At 40.7% G+C, this 23,685-nt stretch overlaps 1 protein-coding gene across 1 annotated transcript in view; it reads left to right on the top strand.

The window, feature by feature from the left end:
* Window positions 1-1,748: 1,748 nt before the first annotated feature.
* The window catches only part of LOC133991009 (ephrin type-A receptor 3-like), an 82,017-nt gene continuing 60,080 nt past the window's right edge, over window positions 1,749-23,685 (top strand). Inside the window, 3 exon segments of the mRNA XM_062429458.1 lie at window positions 1,749-1,863; window positions 17,423-17,487; window positions 22,948-23,148. Of these exon segments, the coding sequence (XP_062285442.1) occupies window positions 1,749-1,863; window positions 17,423-17,487; window positions 22,948-23,148 (381 nt within the window).

The raw sequence follows: 23,685 nt of genomic DNA, 5'->3' as shown, positions 1-23,685 counted from the left end.
GGAGACAAGAGGAGGAATGGAGAAACATGAGAAAAACTGGAAGAAAAATAAAAATAAAAAACGCCCTGGCAAATGTAGCAAATTCACAAGAAAAGGCTGTATTGCCCGAATCAAGGCATAACTTCTCCTGAATGGGTTTCCTATAAAAAGAAAAGAAAAGTCAAAAGTCACCAGGTTTCCCATTTAATTTTTAAAGTTTATTTAAAGATCAAAACATTTTTTATACAACATTTGACAACTTTTGAAATGTGCTGTTTAGTGGAGCTGCAAAGATTAGCTGATTAATCAATTAGTTAGATGTTACATTAATCTGTAATTATTTTGATAATCAATTAATCATTTGGAGATATTCTTAAAGACAAAAATGTTAAAATTCTCTGATTCAAGCTTCTCAAATTATGTAAATATTTTCTTGTTGCTTTAGTCCTCTTTGACAGTAAACTAAATATCTTTGGGTTGTGGACTGTTGGTCTGTACAAAATTTGAGGATGTCACTTTGGGTTTGGAAAACAGTGATTGACATTTTTCACCATCATCTGACATTTTATAAACCAAACTACTAATCGATTAACTGAGAAAATATTGTTAAAATATTGTTTCAAATAAATATGTTACTTGCAGACCTGATGTTTATGTGTAACCAGTTTGTTTAAACTCTTATTTCAGCCCATCATTAAATTTTTTTTGGGGTCTATGTCACATTTCAGTCATGAATCTGCCTTTTTTCTTAAAAAAAGAAAAGAGAAAAAAAGTAAAGACCAATTTATGAAAGGTCAAGTGTAGGTCACTGGCCCTTTTGATAAATGTCCCTCCTCTCTACAGTTTTTAAAAAAAAAGAAAGAAAATATGTCAATGTTACACTGCGTTCATGATGCAGACACCATCAATGTGATTGGGTAGTACTCCTGACATCGCCATGAAGATTGTAGTTTTCACTGAACTACCTTATTGATATTTTTGGTCTGTAACTTCAGATAATTTGTACGTCTTTGTTACAGGATGATATAATGTAACTAAACAAGCCAGCTAGAGGATAGTGTCTGGTTACCATGGAGATAAATGAAAGCATTAGCTGTAGTATTAAAAGGTCACTGTGACTCTTTAGTTTCTGTTGAGTGACAGCAAAAGTGACAACCTACCATAATACAGCCTTAACATGGTATTTACTGCTGCCATGAAGACATAAAACCACGTTTCATTTAACCCAAGCCATCAAAAAAAATCATTAGGCTATAATTATTATTATTATTATTATTATTATTATTATTATTATTATTATTAATTTATTGTTACCATTAGACCTGCATCGTTCTGGATTGAAGGCAGGATGGACCTACAGTATGTGGTCGTTTCATTATGGAGATATGCTGAATATTTTGTTCAGAGGAGCAGGGGAAACGGAAAGTTGGTTTGATTTGAGATGGAAACTAAAATCTCTCTTATACGCTCTTATTAAGAAAAAAATATTTTTAAAGACTCAATATCAGCCTTAAATAGTTCATATTTATGTTTTTTACAGTGCAAAAGTGTCCAAAGACTTCCAAACCACCCCACAGCCGGGCGGCTGATTGACAGGATTTGGCTGACTGTGGACCCTCCTTCTCAGCGTCTCCTCCTCTCTCTCTCCTCCTGTCTTCTCTCCAGTTCTGCACTGCTCTGCTCTCTCCCTCTCTCCTCAATCGCAGGGCTGCGCTCACCGACTCGACACCGCCAACAGGGATGCAGCGAGGGCGCAGCGCAGCCTGAAAATGGCACCACCACGCGTCCTGTGGATCTATCCATCCTTTTCCGTCCTGTGCTCCCTGCTTCTTTTTCACGCGTTGTCGCCGTGCCGAGCCTTAAGGAATTACCCGGAAAATGAAGGTGGGTGTCCTGGTGGGTTATGTGTAGCCTAGTTGGTTGCGCGCCGTAGTGACGGATAGGAGAGCCCCATCCCGTGGTTCCACTTGCCGGGGAAGGAGCGGCGGAGACTGCCGTTAAGTGCTCGGCTCGGTTATGAATCATGCATAAAGAAAAGCGGGGAAAAAACTGTACGTCACGTTTTTCTTTTCTGAGCATATTGACATTAAATTTGTATGACATATACACACAGGCAACCCTGCCATGCTGAAGATAGAGGAGGCTGATGTAGACATTTCACTTAAAGCTCCTTCACATTTTTCTTTTCGTTTACTATTTTTTCTATCAGTAAAAAGGCCTAACTTAAAACGATTATGCCAAAACAACACTGACATCTGTTAAAATGCCTCTGAATTATATCTAGATATCATTATAACACAATGATAAATGGTTTCTTTTCTGCTGGGGACTACAGCCTTCTGCCTCAGTCTGCAAATGAGGAGCAGCAATTACATTAAATTTGTCACACGCTGCTGCTGAGCCTCTCTCAGTTATTGTATTAACATCGATGCTCGGCCTGAAATTAGCCAATACATTTACTTACTAACTTCTCCTGACTGCTTGGTGGGCTGAAACATGGGAGCTGGTTTATTTAATGGGAAGTTGAACTTGCACTAAGTGGAGGAGAGAAAAAAAAACTGGCTGTAGAGGAGGACAGTTTGCACACAGGCAATAGTTTATAAAACAGGTTGTTTGAAGCAAAATGGGAAGAGTAAGTGGCATTGTAATGCCTGGTGGCTGTCAGACAGTCTGACTGGAGAAGATACAGATTGTCATTCTGTGAATCATTTCCCTCTGTATTCCCCAAAGCTTCACTCAATCCTGTTCTGCAGCGCAACAAAGCTCTCCATCCTGTTATGAGCTGCGTCTCTTTCTCACTTACACTCACACAACTCCACAAGCGTACACAAGGATAGACTGAACAATCAAATGATTCACATCACACAGACACACACAGACAGTGACAGACAGGCCACACCAAAGGTTTGATGGGACCTCCTGTCTCTGGCTGACTTAACAGTATAAGCCGTGTGTACATACAGTACATCGCGCTGAATGTATGTCACAGCCCCGAGGAGTTCACACAGAACAAAGGCTCAGGAGGATAGATGGGCAGCGAGTGAGAGGGAGAGGAAAGAAGGTGGAGGAGGAGTGTTTTAACAGAAAAAGACAACGCATGTGAGTGAGACACTAACACACTGTTGAAATATTCATTGAAAGGACCATTAATGATGAAACCAACTGGAAGTCAAAGGAAACTCCTGTTGATTTAGATAAACACACAGTGGCATCTGAGTTGCTATGCGTGCATGTGTGTGCGTGTGTGTGTGTGTAATCATGCTCAACTTGAGAGTCTATGAGGTGACTGAGTCCTCAGATTGATTTGATTGCGAACACACACTTTTCAAAGAGTGTGCCAGGCAGAGTGTGTGTGTATATTTCTGTGTGGCTCACTTGGTCTTTCATCTCTCTGTCCTGCTGCTTAATACTATTGGCCTAATTGGCACCTTTAAGCCCTGTGTGTGTGTGTGTGTGTGTGTGTGTGTGTGTGTGTGTGTGTGTGTGTGTGTGTGTGTGTGTGTGTGTGTGTGTGTGTGTGTGTGTGTGTGCAAGTGTGTGCCCCGACAGGACAGTAATCCAATGAAGTCATTTTTGTTGTGCTCTATGCTCTGCTTTTACCTTTCGGCCTGACAGTTTGCCTGCTGTGACTGCACGCTTAGCTGAGGGATTGCTCCCTTCTTTGTGCCAATGTGTGTGTGTGTGTGTGTGTGTGTGTGTGTGTGTGTGTGTGTGTGTGAGAGAGCACTTTCTGTTTGTCTATGAGGATGTCTATTTTCCACCCACGCTCAGTAGTCATGTTATTCTAGGAAATCCCCCCTCTGAGTCTGTCTAGTAGCAGAAGCAAGACTGTCATAAAACGATGCAGCTCTCAAGGCTCAATTAAGAACACAGTCCCTTTGATAGAACTGATAGTGTTAACAGAAAGTAGTCTTTAAGTTGTCAACAAGCTTAGTTTACGACCAGAGCTATTGATCTAATCCAAAATTGTTGGCATTTACAAGAAAAGCAGTTGCGAGGGTGGACTGGTGGAGCATGGTGCTTCAGCAGTATTGAAAAGATTGCTTGAATTTGCTGCTCCACGATCCAGAGTGGGAATGGGTTCATTCATAAGTTGTTGTGATGAAGAGTATCCCTTTAAAGGTCTTTGTTATGAGAGAGCGAGATGAGCGGGAACTGATGAGTTTTTGTGAACCAGCAGAGGGAGCCCCACACACCCTCTGTCTGAACCCTGAGGGCATACTGATGTAAGAGCAGGGTAGATGCTCGCAGGTCTTCCCTTGGTTCATTCTTATCCTGCTGCCCCCCTGCCATCTTAACTTTTTATATTGATGCACTCTTGCACAGTGGAATGACATGTTTCTTACCTTTTTTTTTTTTCTGGCTCAGGATCATGGCGGGGAAAGCAGCGATCACCTCTTTCTATTTTCATGCCTTCCCTCTGTCTCTAAATATACCTCCCCAATCCTAGTAAACACAGACACAAGATTGAAGCCCTATACTACCTTCCACTGCGACTGTGATTATACTAATAGACGCAAATGGATGACTTGATTCAAAATTCTGCCTGAAAACTATGTGCAAATGGGAATACAACTGAATTAGTAATCAAGTGAAAGCAGGGAGGGAGAGGAAAAACAACAAACACAGCACAGCAGGGGAAAATGTGAGTCACCTTTGGTTTATGTTGTAGTTTAATCTGTAATCAGTTTTGAAACTACAGTATGCTTGAGGCTTTTCATTGGATCGGCCTCAGGTTGCTGGGGAAAAGGGGTGCTTCATAAGGTTGACATGAGGGTGTGCAGTTAGTGCAGAAGCAAGCGTATGTAAAGCATGCCCTCTACTTCCACACACATCTTATGATTCACCATGATCCTGACTGTAGCATAATGTTGGGTCAAAGGTCTCCTCTGGTTTAATTGCTTTAATCTATAATGGCTGCTTGTAGTTATCGGCAGAGCCATACCTCACTGAGTTTGTGTGTGAGTCCGAGAGATTGCCGTGCTCCCATGTAACAACCGTGACCTTGGACAGAAGAGGATATAGATCTCCGCTCTCATCAGAGAGCAGCAGAGAGAGGGACAGCAAGCGCAAGAACCCTCCTGTTTTTCTTTTCTCTAATCCCCTCCTTTCATATCTGCTCTGCTCTATTTTCCCCCCCATATCCCTCTCTCCTGGATTGTTTTTCTTTTTTGTCTTTTTCTTCTCTTCCCTCTCTCCGTCTCTTTCTGGCCTCCAGTAGCAGTTGGACAGGAGCCTGTGTGTTTTCTGTAATGAGGTAGAGCTCCAATATCTGCTTAACACAGGCCCAGTCTCGCGCACACACATGCATGCACATGGATGTAGGTGCACACACACACACACACACACACACACACACACACACACACACACACACACACACACACACACACACACACATACACTCATCCTACCCTAATGTATGGCTGGGGGGCAGTTTGGTGGTCTTGGTCCAGAGAATAGTGTCACGTATTCCCGGGGCTGGCTGATAGATGGGGTTATAAATACAGCTCGGTGACAGAGAATGATTCTGCTGTGAGGGCTTCACCTCATGGATTCATTGTGTGTGTGTGAGAGAGAGACAGAGAGAGAGAGAGAGAGAGAGAGAGAGAGAGAGAGAGAGAGAGAGAGAGAGAGAGAGAGAGAGAGAGAGAGGGAGAATGAAAGTATAAATAGGAAAGAAAGAGACAAATTCAAAAGAGAGAATCAGTGAGACAAAACAAAACAAAAGGGGGGAAAAAAGGACAAGCAGAGATATGTTGACCGGACCGACTAACAATCCCATTTCTCTGTGGTCTAGTGAGCAGAGCACCCATAACAGCACCCAGAGAGCCTTTGTGTTGTATTCAATGGTAGTCAGTGGTTGCTCAATTTGATTTTGTATTCAGCCCCACCCATTCAAATGTAATTCATTTTTGTTTGTTTTGTCTTTCTGTTTTTCTGTTTTGAAGGGAGAGCAGTGTTTTCTTTCACATCCGTCATGATAAACTGTTAACCCTTGAAAGTCCCTTTGGCCATGTTTAAATCAACAGTTTGACTTCACAGGAAACACGCATACTTGCTTTCTTGCAGAGAGTGAGATGAGAAGATATTACTCTCATATTTGTACAGTATATAGCCGGCTGCTGGTTAATCTAACTTGACACAAAGTGTGGAAACAGGTGGAAACTGTGGAAGCTACGATCCAGGCTAGCTGTCTCCCCGTTTCCAAACCATCTTCTAGCTGTTGCTTCGTATTCACCGTGCAGACATGACAGCAGTATTGATCCTCTTTGCTCATCTACATCTCTGCAGAGAAAGCAAATGAGTCTATTTCTCGAAATGTCAAACTATTAATTTCAGTCAGAAAAAAATCTAGTAGATATTAACGTGGAATAACCTCCAATAGATTCTGCAAAATCGACGTTTAAGTGTCAGTCAAGCTTATATCTGCACACTGCGTTGTTAAAGAAGAATGCACAGGCTTTCTATTAATTAAATATTCAATTCATGTGTTTTTTAATTATTGTTATGTGCATACACAAGATTTTTTGAAGAATTTATTTCAGTAGCGCCATGTTGGTGAACATGTGTGCGTCTTAACCAACTAGAATTGAACATGAACAGCTTTTAGGCTTGGATGATTCCCATTAGATGAGGAGTTCTTTAATGTCAGAAGAAGCCTTCCCTCAGTGTCTGATGTCAGATGGTTGGAGTGAAGTTTGGGTATAAGTGAGCTCCCCCTCCCTCTACCACCTCTGCTGATCCCTTCCCCCTCTGAACTAGCCCTTAACTGCTGGTCAAATCACTGATCGCTGGGCCTTGACCACATTCTACCCGCCACCCTAACACACACACACACACACACACACACACACACACACACACACACACACACACACACACACACACACACACACACACACACACACACACACACACACACACACACACACACACACACACACACTTCCCTTTTTACTTCTTCCCATTCTTTTCCTTCTTCCCATTCTTCTCCCATCACTGCCCCTCCTCACTCACACACACCTCCCACCTCCTGTTTTGACCTTTAATTTGACTAAATTCAATTGGGTTGTTTTCTTACCTCCACCTCTTCCTCTCTCTCTCTCTCTCTCTCTCTCTCTCTCTCTCTCTCTCTCTCTCTCTCTCTCTCTCTCTGCTTTTGTCTCGTTGTTTACTGAGCTGTCTTGGCTCGTGCCACGGCTGGGAAAGGCTGCATTATCCAGTATTACAAACAAACATCCGAGGATTTGGAATGTTTGCTGACTGGTGCTCTAATCTTTTCTCCGCTTATGAACATCTGTGAAGATATCATTGAGAAAAAAACACCTGAGTTTAAATGTCAGAAAACAATCATACTGCTTCCTCTTAATTGCAGTTTACAGGAAGGATTCAGTTGGTGCTTGAACTTTATCAAATGGATGTACAGTATATTCCTGCGAGCTGTTAGATACAGGACCTCTAGGAATCCAACAGAACAATTACATGATTAGTGAAAAATCAGTTTGTTGCACTTTTCTTGACAATCTACCTCCTCTGATAGCTTGTATTATGACTGTTTTCTCCGAGAAGTACAGGCAGAAGTATCCTGATGCTCTAACAGCATAGTAGTGGATAGCTGGTTGTAGAAAGTGTCCAACTTTGGCACTGTTGGCGTTGATTTGTTATGACTACAATCTTTCCCTAACCTTAAGTAGCTTTAATTGCATAAACTTGAACAAACATTTACTGAGGAGGCGGCAGTCCAGAAAATGAGTCACTTGTTCTGCTGAAAGTGGGGAAGATGACAATATGAAGCATTTTAGAAATCAATGATAAAAAGTATATTTTGTGGTTTAAATTGAAGGACGCCTACCCATATTGCTGTAGCCTCTCAGATGTGACTACGCCACAAGCTAAACGTTCCTCTTCTTGTCCCTTCTAACAAGATTTGGAGAGTGTTTTGTTTGTGTGTGATATATATCAGACACCCGTTTCAATAGACAAGGAAAGCTTGAGCTATTGGTGCATGCATATTAGTGAGACTTTGAGTCCTGCAACTTTGTGATGTCCAAGCCAGTTAGTGGTTTGTTGAGCAAAAATGAAGACATTTTAAAAAAGCCAATAAATGTTTCTTTGTTTTCAGTTGTTTTTCTACTTGTACATTTCTCTCATATTTCTATAGTAAATGCTTTCTCTCTCACCCTTTTTCATTTCAGTGTTTTCCCAGTGATGCTTGTTCAGTCTCTGTTTACTGCTTGATGGTATTTACATCAGTACAAATTAGTTTAGGTTTGATTTGATAGAAGCAGCAGGGCAGACAGACAGGTTTCTAGACAGACAATTACTGTAGGTGTATGTGCACGTGTGGTATAGTGGCAACCTGTCTAAGCGCACTTTTATTTGACATGTGATTTCCTATCCGTCTCCACCGCTGTGGCTCACTCCTGAGATTCCAGGCCAATTTACCCTCCTGTGACCAACCACTGTGTGACAGCACTGTGTGTGTGTATGTGTGTCTCCACAGGGTGCCAGGGCTCTTGTCCCATCAGGAGGAATGTCTTAAGAACTAACAGAGCACAAAAAAGGTCAAGATGAAGACCATACATTGTAACAAACAAATGGAGAATTAAAAAAAAAAGCCACACTGCATAATTAGCTGTCCTGTGTCTTATTAAGGAAAAAAAGCTTTATCTATCGCTGCTCATTCACTCTTTTCATTCCTCATGAGGTATTTTAATTTCAGTTCTTTAAATGAATGGTGGGATGCGTCACAGTTTGAGTGTGTGGAGGTGTACGTGTGGAGGCGTATGTGTCTGTGCTTTGTACTGTGAGTTTTTTCTGAATACTCAAGGTCTCTGGTTTGTGCGTGCTTATGTGTGTATTTGTGTGCGTGTCGGTATATTTGCGTGCATGTGTGTTTGTTGCTCTTTGCTCTTGATTGAGTTGTTGGCATACTAGTGGAAGAAGCATATTAAAAAAAACAAGTGTCTGAATCAGACTGGGTGTCACAGTTCAACACTGCAAGCATTCAACCAGCAGACAAACCCCTTACACACACATACACACACACGTGCACACGCATTCACACTCCAGAGCCTCTTCAAGCGACAAACTAGGGCAGTGCTCCTGTCATAGTCTGTCAGAATGGCATCTTTTCTGTTCTGCTAGTGCTGCCAGTGTATATGAAATAGCAGAGTAGGCTAATTATCTTTGGTACAGCGGAAGGGGGGGGGTGGGGGGGGGGGGGGGGGGGGGGGGTCCAAAAAGGCAGCTACAAGGAAGTAGAGATCATCCACATATGAATATCTTTTATAAACATTTTTATATTTTTAGCATTGCGCACCATCTGCCTTTTGGGTCAGGCATTGGAGAATGAGGTTTTCAATAAACCTCCCCTAAAGCAGCTGCGTTCTTACACATTTGTGACTTCAATGTAGAAGGCATCTAATAGCTGTTATCTTGAAATATTGACCGTACATACGAACATTTGGTGTTTTTCATTGCTGCTGGATTACTCATAAAATTCAACCTCACAGTTTAGACATACAGATGTATTTGTATTTGCCTGCTCGTCTTGTTTATTTTTCTCCTACAAACATTTGGCTCAGTTGATCTGTTTTTACTGGATTTAAATGAAGCAAAAGGCCCCCTCTTCATCTTAGTTCAACTGAGAGAATGTTGCAAGTAAATGATAAAAACAGATCAGACCAAAGTGAAGTCAAAAGTGAAGTTAATCAAATTGCATTTTCACTTGCTTTGATCAAGATTTAAATAATTAGATTAAGGCCGGCTTGATGTGCTAAACATCTTTATCATTTATCACAACATTTGCACTGCATTCCCAGTGTGTCAGTAGCTGCACCAATTAACGCTCATCAGTTTATTTTGACTGATAAGCATTTTATTCACTTATTAAGGAGATAGTATAGCATGTTTGCACACCTACACCTCTATATAGTAAACAGGTCATTTTACATGTTTCATACATACATGCCCATGTCTTTCTTTGACCCATCAACATCCTGTCTACTCTACTGAGTCACCATACTGACTGCCTGAATGTTCCTGCATGTATTTCTCAGATGTATTTTCCCTTCTCCATCTTATCATAAGTAATGGAAGATGAAAGCAACAAGCAAGAATCAATTTACCCTGTGGGTACCAATGTCAGACTTTCCCTTTCGCTTGAGTGTGTAGCTCATTTCAGTGTTAATCACTATGCTGTATATTATTATATCTTCTCTTAATAAGTATGTGACCTCAAGTAGAAGATCACTTTTGCAAATGAAAAGAATCAGAAGCCTTGACATAATGTTAACATGCCTTATTATCCCAATTTAGTTCTGTGTTCGTAACCCAACACATGAAGTGTTTATAAAAACAAACTCACACAGTTGTGAGATAAAGCTGTTTATCATATCAAGCTTGTTGTTGTGTATAAATCCTTCTGGTCAAAACTAATTCAGATTCCTAAGTGAATTTATCAATTCAACGAAACTTTATTCGCCTTGATTTTCAATTAGCAGGAAATTATATGCAGTTATTATTTGATCGTGATTAGTTTGAGCAGACAATTCATGATTTAGACACCCAACTATCATTTATCCATGCATGTTAATATCTTAAATTAAATTTTATTCATTTGTTTCACAGAATCAGCTTTCAGAGAACTGATCATGTCTGTCACTCATTTGTATAGCTATAAACTAATCATAGGAGGACATCTAATATAACTGATTTTAATCTATATAATTGAGTCCGACCCAATGTGGAATTTAATTTTGTGTTTGTTGAAGTGTGGAGGATCAACATAACATTTATCTGAACATAATGGTTAGAAAGCAGCAACAATTGAACTCAATCAAATAATAATTAGTTTCTGAATCCATTTTAATCCACTGAATTATTCCTACACACATTCAGTTTACAGACTGCTATTAGACTCAGAGAAGAATAACACTTTTCCTCTGAAATCAAGCTACCCACAAACCCCCCAAAAAAATCTTATTGAAAAACAAAATTACATTTATTGAAAATATGCCTGCTTCAGGGGAAACACATCCCACGCACAGTGTGAATACAGATTTGAGCAATTTTGATGCAAACTAACAATGCTTGAAATGTGGTAACATATTTAACTGTGCCTTGACATGCGCCTTGTGAGAATCACTGACTGATTAAGTGATTGCAATCAACACCTTAAAAGGGACCAATCTTCAGTAGCAGGAATGGCAAAGGAATAATGTTATCAAACATTCTCCCTTGTGTAAAGATAATTTACATGTAATGATATGTTCATTAGGTCAGAATGTTCACCGCTGAACCCAGAGAAAGTGTAGCCCTTTTACCAAAAATCTGTGAATTTGTTTGACTTCTTGCAAATATTAGACAAAAACCCAATTTTGATTTATATGTTTGCTAAAGATGCAAAAAATAGGAAAGTATTAACAAACATATTTGTGAATGTAGGTGTATGAAGTAGTGGAGCAGCTAAGAAACAAAATGTTCTATGTACTAAAACGTAATATTTTCCATTACAAAAGAAAACATACCTCAAATTGATGTTGTAAAAAACAAAAAAGTAATCTATTAATAATTTAAAATGAAAGTTAAATTGCTCACTGTCTTCTCCCTGACTACATGCCAGAAATGTTTTGTATTGCATCTACCTCAATGAAAAGCTGCACTCACAGCTGCTCCCTTCATGTAATAGTCAAGCAGAGTACTTACTGTTGTTTATATGCTTAATAAAAACATCTCTGAGGAAGGAGGCTTGCCTAAGCAAAAATAATGGAAAGGAAATAAGGAGAGTAATATAAGGATAGTAAGGATATAACACACAGCTTCAATAAAATGAGATGAACAAGGGATGAGAGCGCAGATGGAGAGAGAAAACAAGAGGAGATGACTGATTGAGAACCTCTGGTGGGTTGTGGATGAGATGATGGAGGACTGATGAAAAGATAGCATGGGTGGGTGTGTAGCAGTGTGGCTACGACGCCCGTTTGTTCCTAAAGTTCAGAGCTCAACTCTTCGTACTCCTTCATCCTGCTCTCCATCGGCCTGTTTGTTGCCCTGACAACACTCTCGCTGGATGAACTGCACTCTCAGTGGAGTGGAAGCAGGGGAAGGTCTGTGTGTGTGTGGCGCGGCACTAATACTTCGATATCATGTGTGTGTGTGCTTGTGTGTGTCTGTGTGTGTTATACAGTTGTATAGCTGTTTTATTTATTGCAGAGGGGTGTGTTTGAGTGCAGTATGTTATCGTGAGCAAACTGCAAAGCTTTTTCCTACTAGAGCATAAAATTGCATTATGTATTTTCTTTTCGCCAGTTTTATTTGTCTTTGTTGTTGTCTTTAAAAAGATTAATGACTCTCTCTGATAAACTCAAGAATGAAATGCAAAACGAGGCAAATTTGTATATAACAATTCGATACTATAGTCCCCCCCCCCCCCCCCCCCCCCTGCCAGAAATTAATTTCTATTTATTTTCAATATTAAAAAAGATTATTTGAATTTTTCTCTTCATTTAGTATCACTAGAAGATTTTAAGCCGTGTTTGTCACTAGAGGACTTTGATCACTGTAAAATGTGCTGATCAGCAGTTTCTTGCAACAGGAAAAACACCTTTTTGGTGTTTGGGGAAATAAAACCTAAGTGAATGTGCTTCTTTTAAAGAATATGGGTATTTTTAAAGATAAAAGCCAAAAACAGTGACTTGTATGTAGTATCAGCACGTTGAATATGGTGTAATATTTTGTGTGCTTAGCATAAATGATCTAATGAACTCATTATAAACTCACATATTGTACTTTATATTGAATCTGTGTGGTGGTCTTATTGTGCAGTCTTTTTCTTTGTGGCACTGGAACCCTCTTAATGTATGTGTGTCAGTTTGTGTGTGTGTGTGTGTGTATGTGTGTGAGTGTGTGTAAGCATCCTGGTCTCTTTGTGTGCCAGTCTGGCTGTTGGCAGCGCCGTTTGATTCTTGGCAGGTGGATCACAGCTTCTTGCAGCCTTGCTGAAGCAGTGGATACAGACCAGAGAGAAAGAGCGGCAGAGAAATGTTAACAGGAAAGGAAAGAGAGAGAAAGAGGGGGAAAAAAAAAAGAGAGAGAGAGAGAGAGAGAGAGAGAGAGAGAGAGAGAGAGAGAGAGAGAGAGAGAGAGAGACCCCAGAGGGAGGAAACAGAAGTGAAAAGAAAAATAGACACAGAAGGAGATGAAAAGACAAAGAGAAAGAGATTGAAAAATACTTGGTGTTTCTGTACAGGGTTTTATAAGTAGTTATAATTTGAGCATTTTACTGCATTTGTACAGGAATTTCTGATCTACACATATTCCCCACCCCTCCTCCTCCTCCTCATGTTTCACTCACAGAATGTAAACCTCACAGTTTGATGCTGAAAATCAATAAGAGAGCATGTCTCCCTGTAACCAAACAACTCTCACAATTATCAGGTCACATGTGTATGTGTATGGATTGTGATGAAAGCTTACGGAAAATCAGAGAGAGCTTGCGTGTGTGTGGATTTGTTTGTGTGTGCATGGAAGTTGTATTTTTAGGTAGAAAGGCTTGAGAGAGCCATGACAGCAGGTAGAGTTTTGTTTCCATGGTGTTACTGAGTGATCAAATTTGGAAGGTGCTCCACTGTGAGTATGAAATGTCATGTTTAACAGCTGATTAGTGTGGATATTTGGTGTGCGTGTGAATATTTATGCATGTGTGTGTGTGTGTGTGTGTGTGAGAGAGAGACAGAGAGAGAGAGAGGGAGAGAGAGAGAGAGAGAGAAAGGAAAGAGAGAGCGAGACTGGTCATTAGATCGAACATGAGCCTGGCCTGAGTGATGAGCTTGGTGTTTTTATTCCGGACCAAAGCAGGCCTGGCCCAGGCTTAGATTTCACACACACACAATTTAGCCAAATCCCTGGAGAAAGACAGATAAAGAGGAAGAGCAAGGGAGAGAGCATTTTGAAACAGACCGTTTAGACAGAGGTGTGGCTTTGTGTTGTTTAAGGAAAAATGTTATATGTTCGTAATTTTTCTGTTGTTCTCCTCATCTTTGCCACACAAACGCACACACAGGTACACTCACACATTCTGCCTATGTCAGCAGACAGGAAGCTATAGCTAATACATAATTGATGAGTTCAGTCATTGATTGGAAGTGATAAGTAATATTGACAGGAGGTGTGAGGGAAGGAGAAAAAGTATCGATGTGTAGGTTTATGTACGTGTGAGTTTTCCCAGTGGGCTGTAAAATGGCTTTAGAAACATTAGTGGCCTCGGTAACATATTGTCTTAATTAGGTTACTGTAAAGCATGTTTCCCTGTTATGAGAAGTATCACAAAAAAGTAGCAGTATTGAGCCATGAAAATAGTTTTGGTTTTCAGACACAGTGGCTGTTTCTGAGATTTCTGCCTCTAACACAATACAATGGGGTGATGAAATATCATTTGTGGGCTTCACAATTTTGGAAAGTACCATATAAAAGAATAATTCAACATTTTTGGAAATAAAGTTATTCATTTTCCTTCAGAGAGTTAGATGGGAAGATCAATACCATTCTCATGTCTGTGCATCAGTTATAGAGCAGGAAACAGGAGGTGATTAGCCTAGCTAAGAAATAGTTATAGCATATAAAACTCAAATTTGTCTTTTTTAGATTTCGGTTTGCTATCAGACAGAATGAACAAGATACAGTATTTTAATTATGAGCTGTTGAAGTGTTGGTTGGTGTATTTCTTAACTTTTGACAGTACCAGGCTGTTTCCCCTGATTCCAATTTTTATGCTAAGCTACTGTAGGTGAGCTACCTCCACGCACAGACGAGTGATATTTATATCACTTGTCTGTGCGTGGGTGTACTAATCTGAAGATTTATAAATCTTCACATTAGCACACCCACTGAAAACATGCCCCTAAGGAAACAATGTATTTCGTAGGAAGTAGTTTCAATATCACAGATAATTAATTTAAATTGAATTCTCCAATGTTTTAAACAGCAACCATACCACTCATGTCACTCATTGTTTTGGGGTCCAGGCAGAAATCTCAGAGGCAAATATTTGACTATAATATGGACAAATAAGAACAAGACTACCTGCATGGTCAGAGATGGTGGGAGTAAGTGAGAAAATATGTGGGATTTTTAGTATTTTTTGTGCATCCTTTAAACCTATCATGGTTCTATCAGAAATATCAGCTATTCAACTATCAACAGACAATTTTTCTAAATTCTACAAACCCTGTTTATGGGTAGCTTTTGTCTCTGTACAGAGATATGAGTGTGCGTGACTCCCCAGTGGGTCCTAAAATCACACATTATTATACTATTATGTCCTATTTCTGTACGCCACTCAAATGCCCGTGAACTCAGGAAAGCAGTCTAAATGGTCCTCTTCAGTCTGTCTCAATACACACACGGGCTGGAGGCTACCTCTGACCTTTTGCTTCTCAGCACCTCTCCTCCACAGTTTCTTTCCCATCCCTTTTTTTGTCTCTCTCTATCTCTCTTTGGCTTTGCTCAGCAGACCCTCTCCATCTGTATTTCATTATACCATGTGCACTATTTTCTCTGTAGCTGTTTTCTCACGCAGACACACAATGCTGCGTGCAGCTACACGCAGATGAGTGTGCCATTATGCGCGCATATACGCGCATATACACGCGCTTATACAGCATGACATACCTCCCTGTTGTCACGGGTTGCTGAGATGGGGAGAATAGCTGCGATTAAGTTAGAGCTGATGAACAGCATGGGTGCGAGAGGAAGACAAAGAGAGAGATATGAAAAGTGGAGGTTGGACCAATTTTACAGGCCCTTTGTTATACCTGCAGGCAGTATGGATACACAGAGGGACCTGTAAACAGAAACCTACACTTTTCTACTCTCATTTCTATTCGGGAGGACAAACTGTTTTCTTTTTACTTTTGAATAGTTTTTGTAGGTCAGTGCAGCTACCTTATAAAAACTGGAGGCAATATGTAAATGTGCTGCTTTTTAGTGACGCGTTCAGTTTAAATTGTGTCAGATCAGCAACTTAGATGTCTGAGCTGTGGACTGAAGGCATAGGTTCAAAGATTTCGATAGTGGGAGGATAACCTGGTAGAACCACAATATGTGCGACTGAGAGAGAGAAGAAAGAGAGAAGCAGCCGTCTCTGCAGATGGATACTGATTAAATATTGATGGTCAGCGGTGTTGAGGGCTTGATTAGGACCTGACTGGGCCAAGCCTCAACAAGAAGACACACACACACACACACACACACACACACACACACACACACACACACACACACACACACACACACACACACACACACACACAGGTGAAAAACCTTACTCTAGAATCTGAGCAGGTTTTCATTATGCCCCTTGCTGGTCAACCTACCACCTTCCTCTCTTCACCTTTCATTTAAACCTTCCTGTATCTTCCCTCCAATTCCTCCTGTCACACAAATATATTAAACAGAAAAAATGTTTAATTAAGAGCCAAATGTAAAATCATGCACAGATCTGGTCCAGAGCATACACCAATCAAAAAAAGCATGTAATGTTGAAATAACTGGTTAAAACCTGACATGAGTCCTGTCTGAAAATGTTTTTGTTTTTTGTGATAAGGGGGAATTCACCCTTTGAAGGAAAACAGTATATATGCTCAGCTTGGATTCAAATCACTCATAATGGGTTTCTGGAAGTCTTGAGAGAAGTATCAAAATATCCTTCTCTAACCACTCCTGCAGCATAATCGAGCATAAACCACTTCAAGCCCATGACGGAGTTTGGATAAAGTGGTTCTGACCAATGGAACAGCTGTGTGATGAACACTTGTACAAACCAATGCATGTCTGTCTGTGCGCTTGACAGAGTTGTGCATGAGATGAAAAGACAATAGCGGTGCCATATTTGCGACAGTTTGGAACACACTGAAGATGAATGTAGAAGATTGTGCTGCAGTTTTTGTAAACATTTTTGATACGTTTTATGTGGCATGAAAACTTGTCAGCATTGGAAGCTGTCATAACCAACTTGAATACAACCTAACTATAGGCTTTTTAAAAAATCTTTTATGAACACAAACTACAAACTTTTTTCAGCTATATAATGTAAATCTAAGACATTCTCTTGCTTCGGGGGGGCCTGTTGCAGTTTCAGATTCACTGACTGACTTTCTATCCCTTGAACCATAACAGCTGCAGCACAACCATAGTAATCTTAAAGCTGAAATTATAGGTTTACCACTGCTTGTGATTTCACTGCTGTCGTACTCCAACACAACAAAAGACACCCATGTAGTATAAAACATGAACACATCTTGGAGTTTTTATATGGAAGGTTTATGTGGTGCATTCAAGAAAACAATATTTCTACACTGTAAATGGAAAACATTATAAAGGGGTTTTTCAGTGAGTGTGTACTGATGTGTTTATTTTTCTCTCTTCTGTGCTCTTGCAGTTACGTTGCTGGACTCCATGTCAGCCTTGGCTGACCTGGGCTGGGAGGCTTATCCTAATGAGGGGGTGAGTATATGCAGCACAACACACACTTACACACCCACAAAAATCATCCTCTCTTTATAAATATAAATCTGATCACAACTAGCGGGTTTTGTTGACATGTTTCATATTCAGGGAACGAGCAAGGACTCGGAGCTAGCAGCAGCAGTGGAGTGTGTATTTTAGAGAGCACCGGGTTCTTGAGTACTCCTTGCTAAATCGGGAGTCTGCAGGGGGAATTTACAAATTATTTCCGCTGCGCTGAAAATGCTGTGGCACTGGAGCCTCCATTTATTACGGGTTGTGATTTTCGGTACAGAGTGAAGGGACGGGGTGGAGGGGTAAATATTCTTACGTAAGAAGAGATGGTGCGTACAAAGTTGGGTGTTATTTGCATGTGTGTGCGCAGGGTTGCGTAACCAGGCTTTTGCAGGTATAGGGACCAAGGGAGTCTGGAGTGCAGCCACCATGCATCAGAAAAAGACAACAGAGAAGTGAGAGGAAAGGAAGAGGTTGAGAGCGCAGAGAGGAAGAACGATGAAGTGCATTCAATAAAGAAATAGGAGCAGGTTCTGTATGTCACTCTAGCGCAGGAGCTGTTGAATGGCACTGAATGAATTCTATTTCCCCTTGAGTCACACTTCCTCTCCACTATTCAGCATCAGTGTGTCAAATTGCAGGATGCCACACATGGTTTCATGGTTTTGCGCAGCAGAGAGAGGCAGCTGAAGTGAGCAGAGCAAACTAAGGTTGTTTTCTCAAGCAATCAAGGATATCAAGTTCACTTAACTGAAACGCACTGATTGTGTGGCCATATTGTGTATGTTTGTGTATGTTTTTTTTCTCTCTTCGCTGAGGTCCTTATAGAAAACAGAATGTGTTCCATCTGTGGCTGAGCCATAAGGTTCAATCTAATTTTGAAAACCAAAGAGTGCACAGATTACTTTTATTGAAAATATGGTTCAGTTTATGGTGACTCAATCATGGCCCGGAAAGGAACATTTGTTGTTAGTTTACCCTCAAACAAATGTGTCCCTGTCCTGTATATCTTTTTTATGAACTGTCATCACAGTGGAGTTCTGACATGGCTTCACTGAGTGTGTACAGAAATTCAAGACAGAAAACGTAGAACTTATTTTGTTTGAAATAGCACTTGGAATAATGAAGTAGACATTTCAAGAGCAGCTCTATGTGCCTCCACTCAACTCGTCTATCATGTAATACTACAAATAGAGTCTTGTTCACAGAGTATCAAAGTGTTTTCTTTGAGTTTCTTTACTGTTGGCACAAGCTTCATTAACTGCTTTATCTAAGGAAATGATGGAATTGGATAAAGCTCGTGGAGTCTTTGCTTTCATGGTCATTGTCATTTAGTCTTGTAGTACATGATGGTGATGTAACCTTCTCTTAGATAAACATGGACCTCCCTACTCTTCCTTTGTCTAATCATTGTCAGTTTAAAAGACAAACACAGAAGGCTAAATTGTATGAAATAAACAGCTGCTCCTGCTTCTAATGGCTAGAAGACAGACTGGCTTAAAGAAAAACAAAGCAATTCAAAGTGACATAATCAAACTGTCAGACGTGAACTGACACGAATAATAGAAGATCCTGCTATTTGTACCTGTTTTTAAAAATCAATATAACATTGCCAATTTATTGTGACACCCTGGTATAATTACTATAAGAATTGACAGCATGGTAAATAGTATTTGGCTCTGTTTCACATCAGATAAACTATCAACCAAATTGGTTTCTGAATTTGCTTTGAAAAAAACATCACAACCCTCACAACAATTGAAGCAGAGGAAAGTTGTGTCATTATCTACACACATTCCTGCCTGCTGAATCACGCTATGTGCTCAGCCAGTACAACTTATTCTTATTGTTTGGCTGTTTTCTTGAATTTATTCTCTGATTTTGTAAGATGTATTTTGGCTTCATGAGGCTAATTGCCTATTGCCACACAAGAGAAGCTACTACTTGATATTCCTGGATAGACAGAGGCAACAAGTATTGTTTTGTGATAATAAAGAATCTCCTCTGGTGCTGAAAAACAATCCAGCAAATTTGTGGCATACATAATAAAAAATGCCAGTAGAACCTGCTGGTCTTGTTTGTTTATATATATATATATATACACACATATACAAGTCTCAATATTAAAGCGGAAAGGGCTTATTAATGGAAATGGTACAATAATTTCATCTAAAGGAGAAAAAACAAGGGTAGAGAGTGAGAGGACAGTGATTGAGACTGAGAGAGGAAAGGTGCCAGGGCTGTGAGAAGGTCTTATGTTTCATATAAAGGGGATTATCTAGTTGACCTTTGATCTTTAAACCTTGGGATTGGTGTCAGCAAGAAGCAATTCCCACCAGTCCAAAACTACTGTCTACCTGAATTAGTCCAAAAACACACTTGACCCCCACAGGTCATGCTTAATCCAAGCCGTGCAGGGCCGGATGTCCCTGAGACTGAGTGGAGCGACCCACTTCTGTCACCGGGCGAGGGTGTTCCTCTTGAGGGACACAAAACAGATACGTCTTAATGATGGTTAAAAATGGGAGGCCCCACAGCATCTCTTCTCTGCCAAAGAAGACCTCAGCCTTCATTGCTCCCCCACCCCCCTCCTCCTCCTCTTTCTTCATCTTCTCATCTCTTATTTTCCCTCTCCTCTCACACTGAATCCTTACACTAAGCCAGAGCTTGTTCCAAAGTTTGGAGGCCAATTACGTCCTTGTAGGTGTACCCATCAGATGATTGCAGGAGGGATATTATGTTAAGCTGGTGAATGGTTGAACTTAAACCCTGATCTGACATCTCTGCTTCACTTCAAAGCAATCAAGTGGGCTCTGTGCTGATTGGCTGTGCTGATTGAGGGTTCAGGCAGGAGGGGTTTCGTTCTGAATTTTAATTAGTGTTCAGAATGAACCAACACACCACTGGCAACAGTTTTATATGTGTGTGCATGTGTGCTGACAATTGAAAGAGCAGGAAAGAGAGCTTAAACTCTTCAGCCTATCCAAACATTTTCCCAGTTGCGCCTTTTGGTCGATTTTCCCTCAGGCGGCAAGCGTATCAATAGCAAATATAGAGGCAGGCAGGTTGTTTTCATGTTCACAGACACACCTGTGCTTTACACCAGGAAAAAGTGACAATGAACAGGCTCGCCAACTAGGGAAATAAGTCGCTCACTAGGAAGTGGCAGTAATCCAGCCACTCCAAACTCTGCCTACAAAGAAATAAACAAAGACATCATAAAGCCCTCTTTATCCCTCAATGACTATTCCCATAAAGGCTTTAATCACCACTCCCCAGGGACTCAGCTTTCTGTGTGTGCGGGGTGTGTGTGTGTGCCCGTCCTGTGATGTCCGACTGGTCTCAGCTCCGCACAGATGGGTCTATTTAGCTGCCAGGCGTGCCTATAATTTACCAACATTCATTCCTCTCTCTCCCCTCCTCTCTCCCTTTCCTTTTCTGTCTCTTGTTTTGTTCTTTTAATTGAATCGACTGCAGTTGAACACAATGACTCTCAGTTCTGCATGCACAATGTCAGAGATATATCCTTTATATGTACCCTTCAAACTTTTAACTGGCTGCCAGGGACATTTGTGTCAACTGAGTGTAGCAGCTTAAACAATCTTCTGCATCCTCCTCCTCGTCTTCTTCTCCTCTTCTTCTTCTCCTTCTTCTTCTTCTCCTCCTCACATTTCTTCGTCTCCTTTGTCTCTGTTTCTGTAGTTGAAGGATTGCTGGGTCAGGATCAAGAGAGAGTTGGTTTTGTTCAAGCTCCAATTCATACACGGTTGACATTTCAGTAAAGGCTGTGGAGATTAAAAGCATCTGAGTGTGCGAGAGAGCTGGAGAGTGTGCGCGAGTCTGTGTGAGAATGTGGGTTTTTATGTGGATCTGTTTTAGTGCTCAGGACTCAGAGGTGAAATGCGTCAAGCTTTTGCCGGGTTGTTGGGCCGTCACATCAATTTAACCTCAAGAGTAAAACCTTAGCATGGAGTCTGTCTGAAAGTTTCTTAGCCTTTTATTACTGCTTTTGTTGCTTGTTATTGGTCTGGCCTTTCTCTCTCTCTCTCTGTCTATGTCTTTGCCTCTCAGATCATCCACCATTCACCTTTCATTTAAATTGTAGGACACTGTGTGTGTGTGTAAGTGTGTGTATGCATGTTTTAGTGCATGCAGGTGTGTGTGTGTATATACACACGTGTTCATACTATGTGTATGCATTATGTGTTTGCATGATCGGACTACTGTAAGGTGATATGTGCTCATCACTACGGAGCTTAAAGCTTCAGTCTTAAGATGATGACAGGAGCTCAGAACAAAGATGGTGGTCCTCTTATCCCTCACCACAAACTAGGACTCATCTAGTGTGTGTGTGTGTGTGTGTGTGTGTGTGTGTGTGTGTGTGTGTGTGTGTGTGTGTGTGTGTGTCCAAGAAAATCCAGTTAGCTTCGTGTTCAATGGATCAGATATCTTGAGTCACTGAAACCACATTGGTTTATTTTCCTTTTCTTTAAAGAATAGAAATGTTCTTTCTATTTGTGTGTGTGCGTGTGTGTGTGTGTGTGTGTGTGTGTGTGTGTGTGTGTGTGTGTGTGTGTGTGTGTGTGTGTGTGTGTATGTAGATAGCAATGTTTTCCTGCTCATGCGAGAAGTGTTCTCAATTACTGCCTTAGTCAGAAGTGGAAACAGATGGTAGCAGATGACGGGAGACAAAGTAGCTCTGTCCTACCTACTCCTTCTCGCTCTCTCTCTCTGTCCCATATACACACACATATACACACACTTCTTCCTCTTAAGCGCTAAATTGTGCATTCACTTTAGAAAAATACGCTCACTCTATGCACACGTGCAGCATAGACAAAGACAGTCCTTCAGTCATCTTGACACAGATCATCACTCACACTCACCCAGACAGAACATGCAGGCTCAGGGTTGGTTTGTGCTAGACCACAGTTCATTGAACCTGGGCCCAGTTTCCCATAAGCAATCTTTGCACTGAGATCTCCTTTGTCCATTGACTAGCAATGAAATAAGATTATCTTAAAGCTAAGTGATGCTGTTGTCAAGCCAGCCACTTGGTATTTGATTTGAAATGTGGATTTCTCAGTTTCTCACCTTTTTTCACTCACTCTGTCCTTTATGCTATCCATCTTTCACTCTCTCTTCCTCCACCATCCCTGTCACCTATTTTCTCCTTTTGCACCTCCCCACTTTTTTATGACTTTCTTAAACAGGTAATTCCTTCCCTCCTTTCTTTTTACACTCTTCCTCTATCTTTACTCACCCTCTCAATCTGCTTCCCTGCTTTCTACCATCTTCCTTCCTTTTAGTCCCACTTCTTTTTCTTGCTCATCTAAAAAAACAAAAGACATCTGATAAAGGCCGGAAGATCCCAAATCAATAGTACAATAAAATAAACATGTTGCAATAAACCTTCTTTTTCCACCTCTTCCTTTTCATTCTCAGTGGGAGGAGATTAGTGTGATGGATGAGAGGAACACCCCGATGAGGACCTACCAGGTGTGTAACGTCATGGAGGCTAACCAGAACAACTGGCTGAGGACGCGTCACATCAGCCGGGAAGGAGCGCAGCGAGTCTACATCGAGATCAAGTTCACCCTGAGGGACTGTAACAGTCTGCCCGGGGTCCCTGGTACCTGCAAAGAGGTCTGCACCACACAGGATAACACAAGCTTTTTAACACACAGGCAGCATGGTAGTTGCTACATAACAAATGTTCTTGCAACTAGTGTGCATGTTTAAACCCTCCCGGTGAGCAGGCCATTGACGGCTAGCCGGCTCCATCTGTGCTGTTGTGTGGCTGTGCACTCTTTGAATTCCTTTTTAAGGGGAGGCGAGTAAAAAAGACACATTTGTTTATTTTGGAGATCAATAGCACAGGAGTAGGTTTGATTTTTTTAAATGGTAGAGGTAGAAACTGGAGAGAGTCAGTACAGATTATAGTAACTGATATTATTTATCTAATCAGCTCATTTGATGATTTAATTAACAAAATCAGCAAATTAAATTGAATAATGCTTCTCCACATTTTCAATTAAACCTGCCTGATCTCCTTTTTTTATTTGATACAATCATGCTCTATTGTTTGCTTTTGCTGTTTTCCCTTTACAAGACCAAATGAAACATTTTTTTTTTAACATAAGTGAATGTATTGGTTTTTTTTTTACTTTTCCATTCAGTACA

The sequence above is a fragment of the Scomber scombrus genome, chromosome 11 (genome assembly GCF_963691925.1).
Source record: "Scomber scombrus chromosome 11, fScoSco1.1, whole genome shotgun sequence".
Classification (NCBI taxonomy): domain Eukaryota; kingdom Metazoa; phylum Chordata; class Actinopteri; order Scombriformes; family Scombridae; genus Scomber; species Scomber scombrus.
The sequence above is the reverse complement of the archived record's forward strand: the minus strand, read 5'-3'. Positions and strand labels throughout refer to the sequence as shown.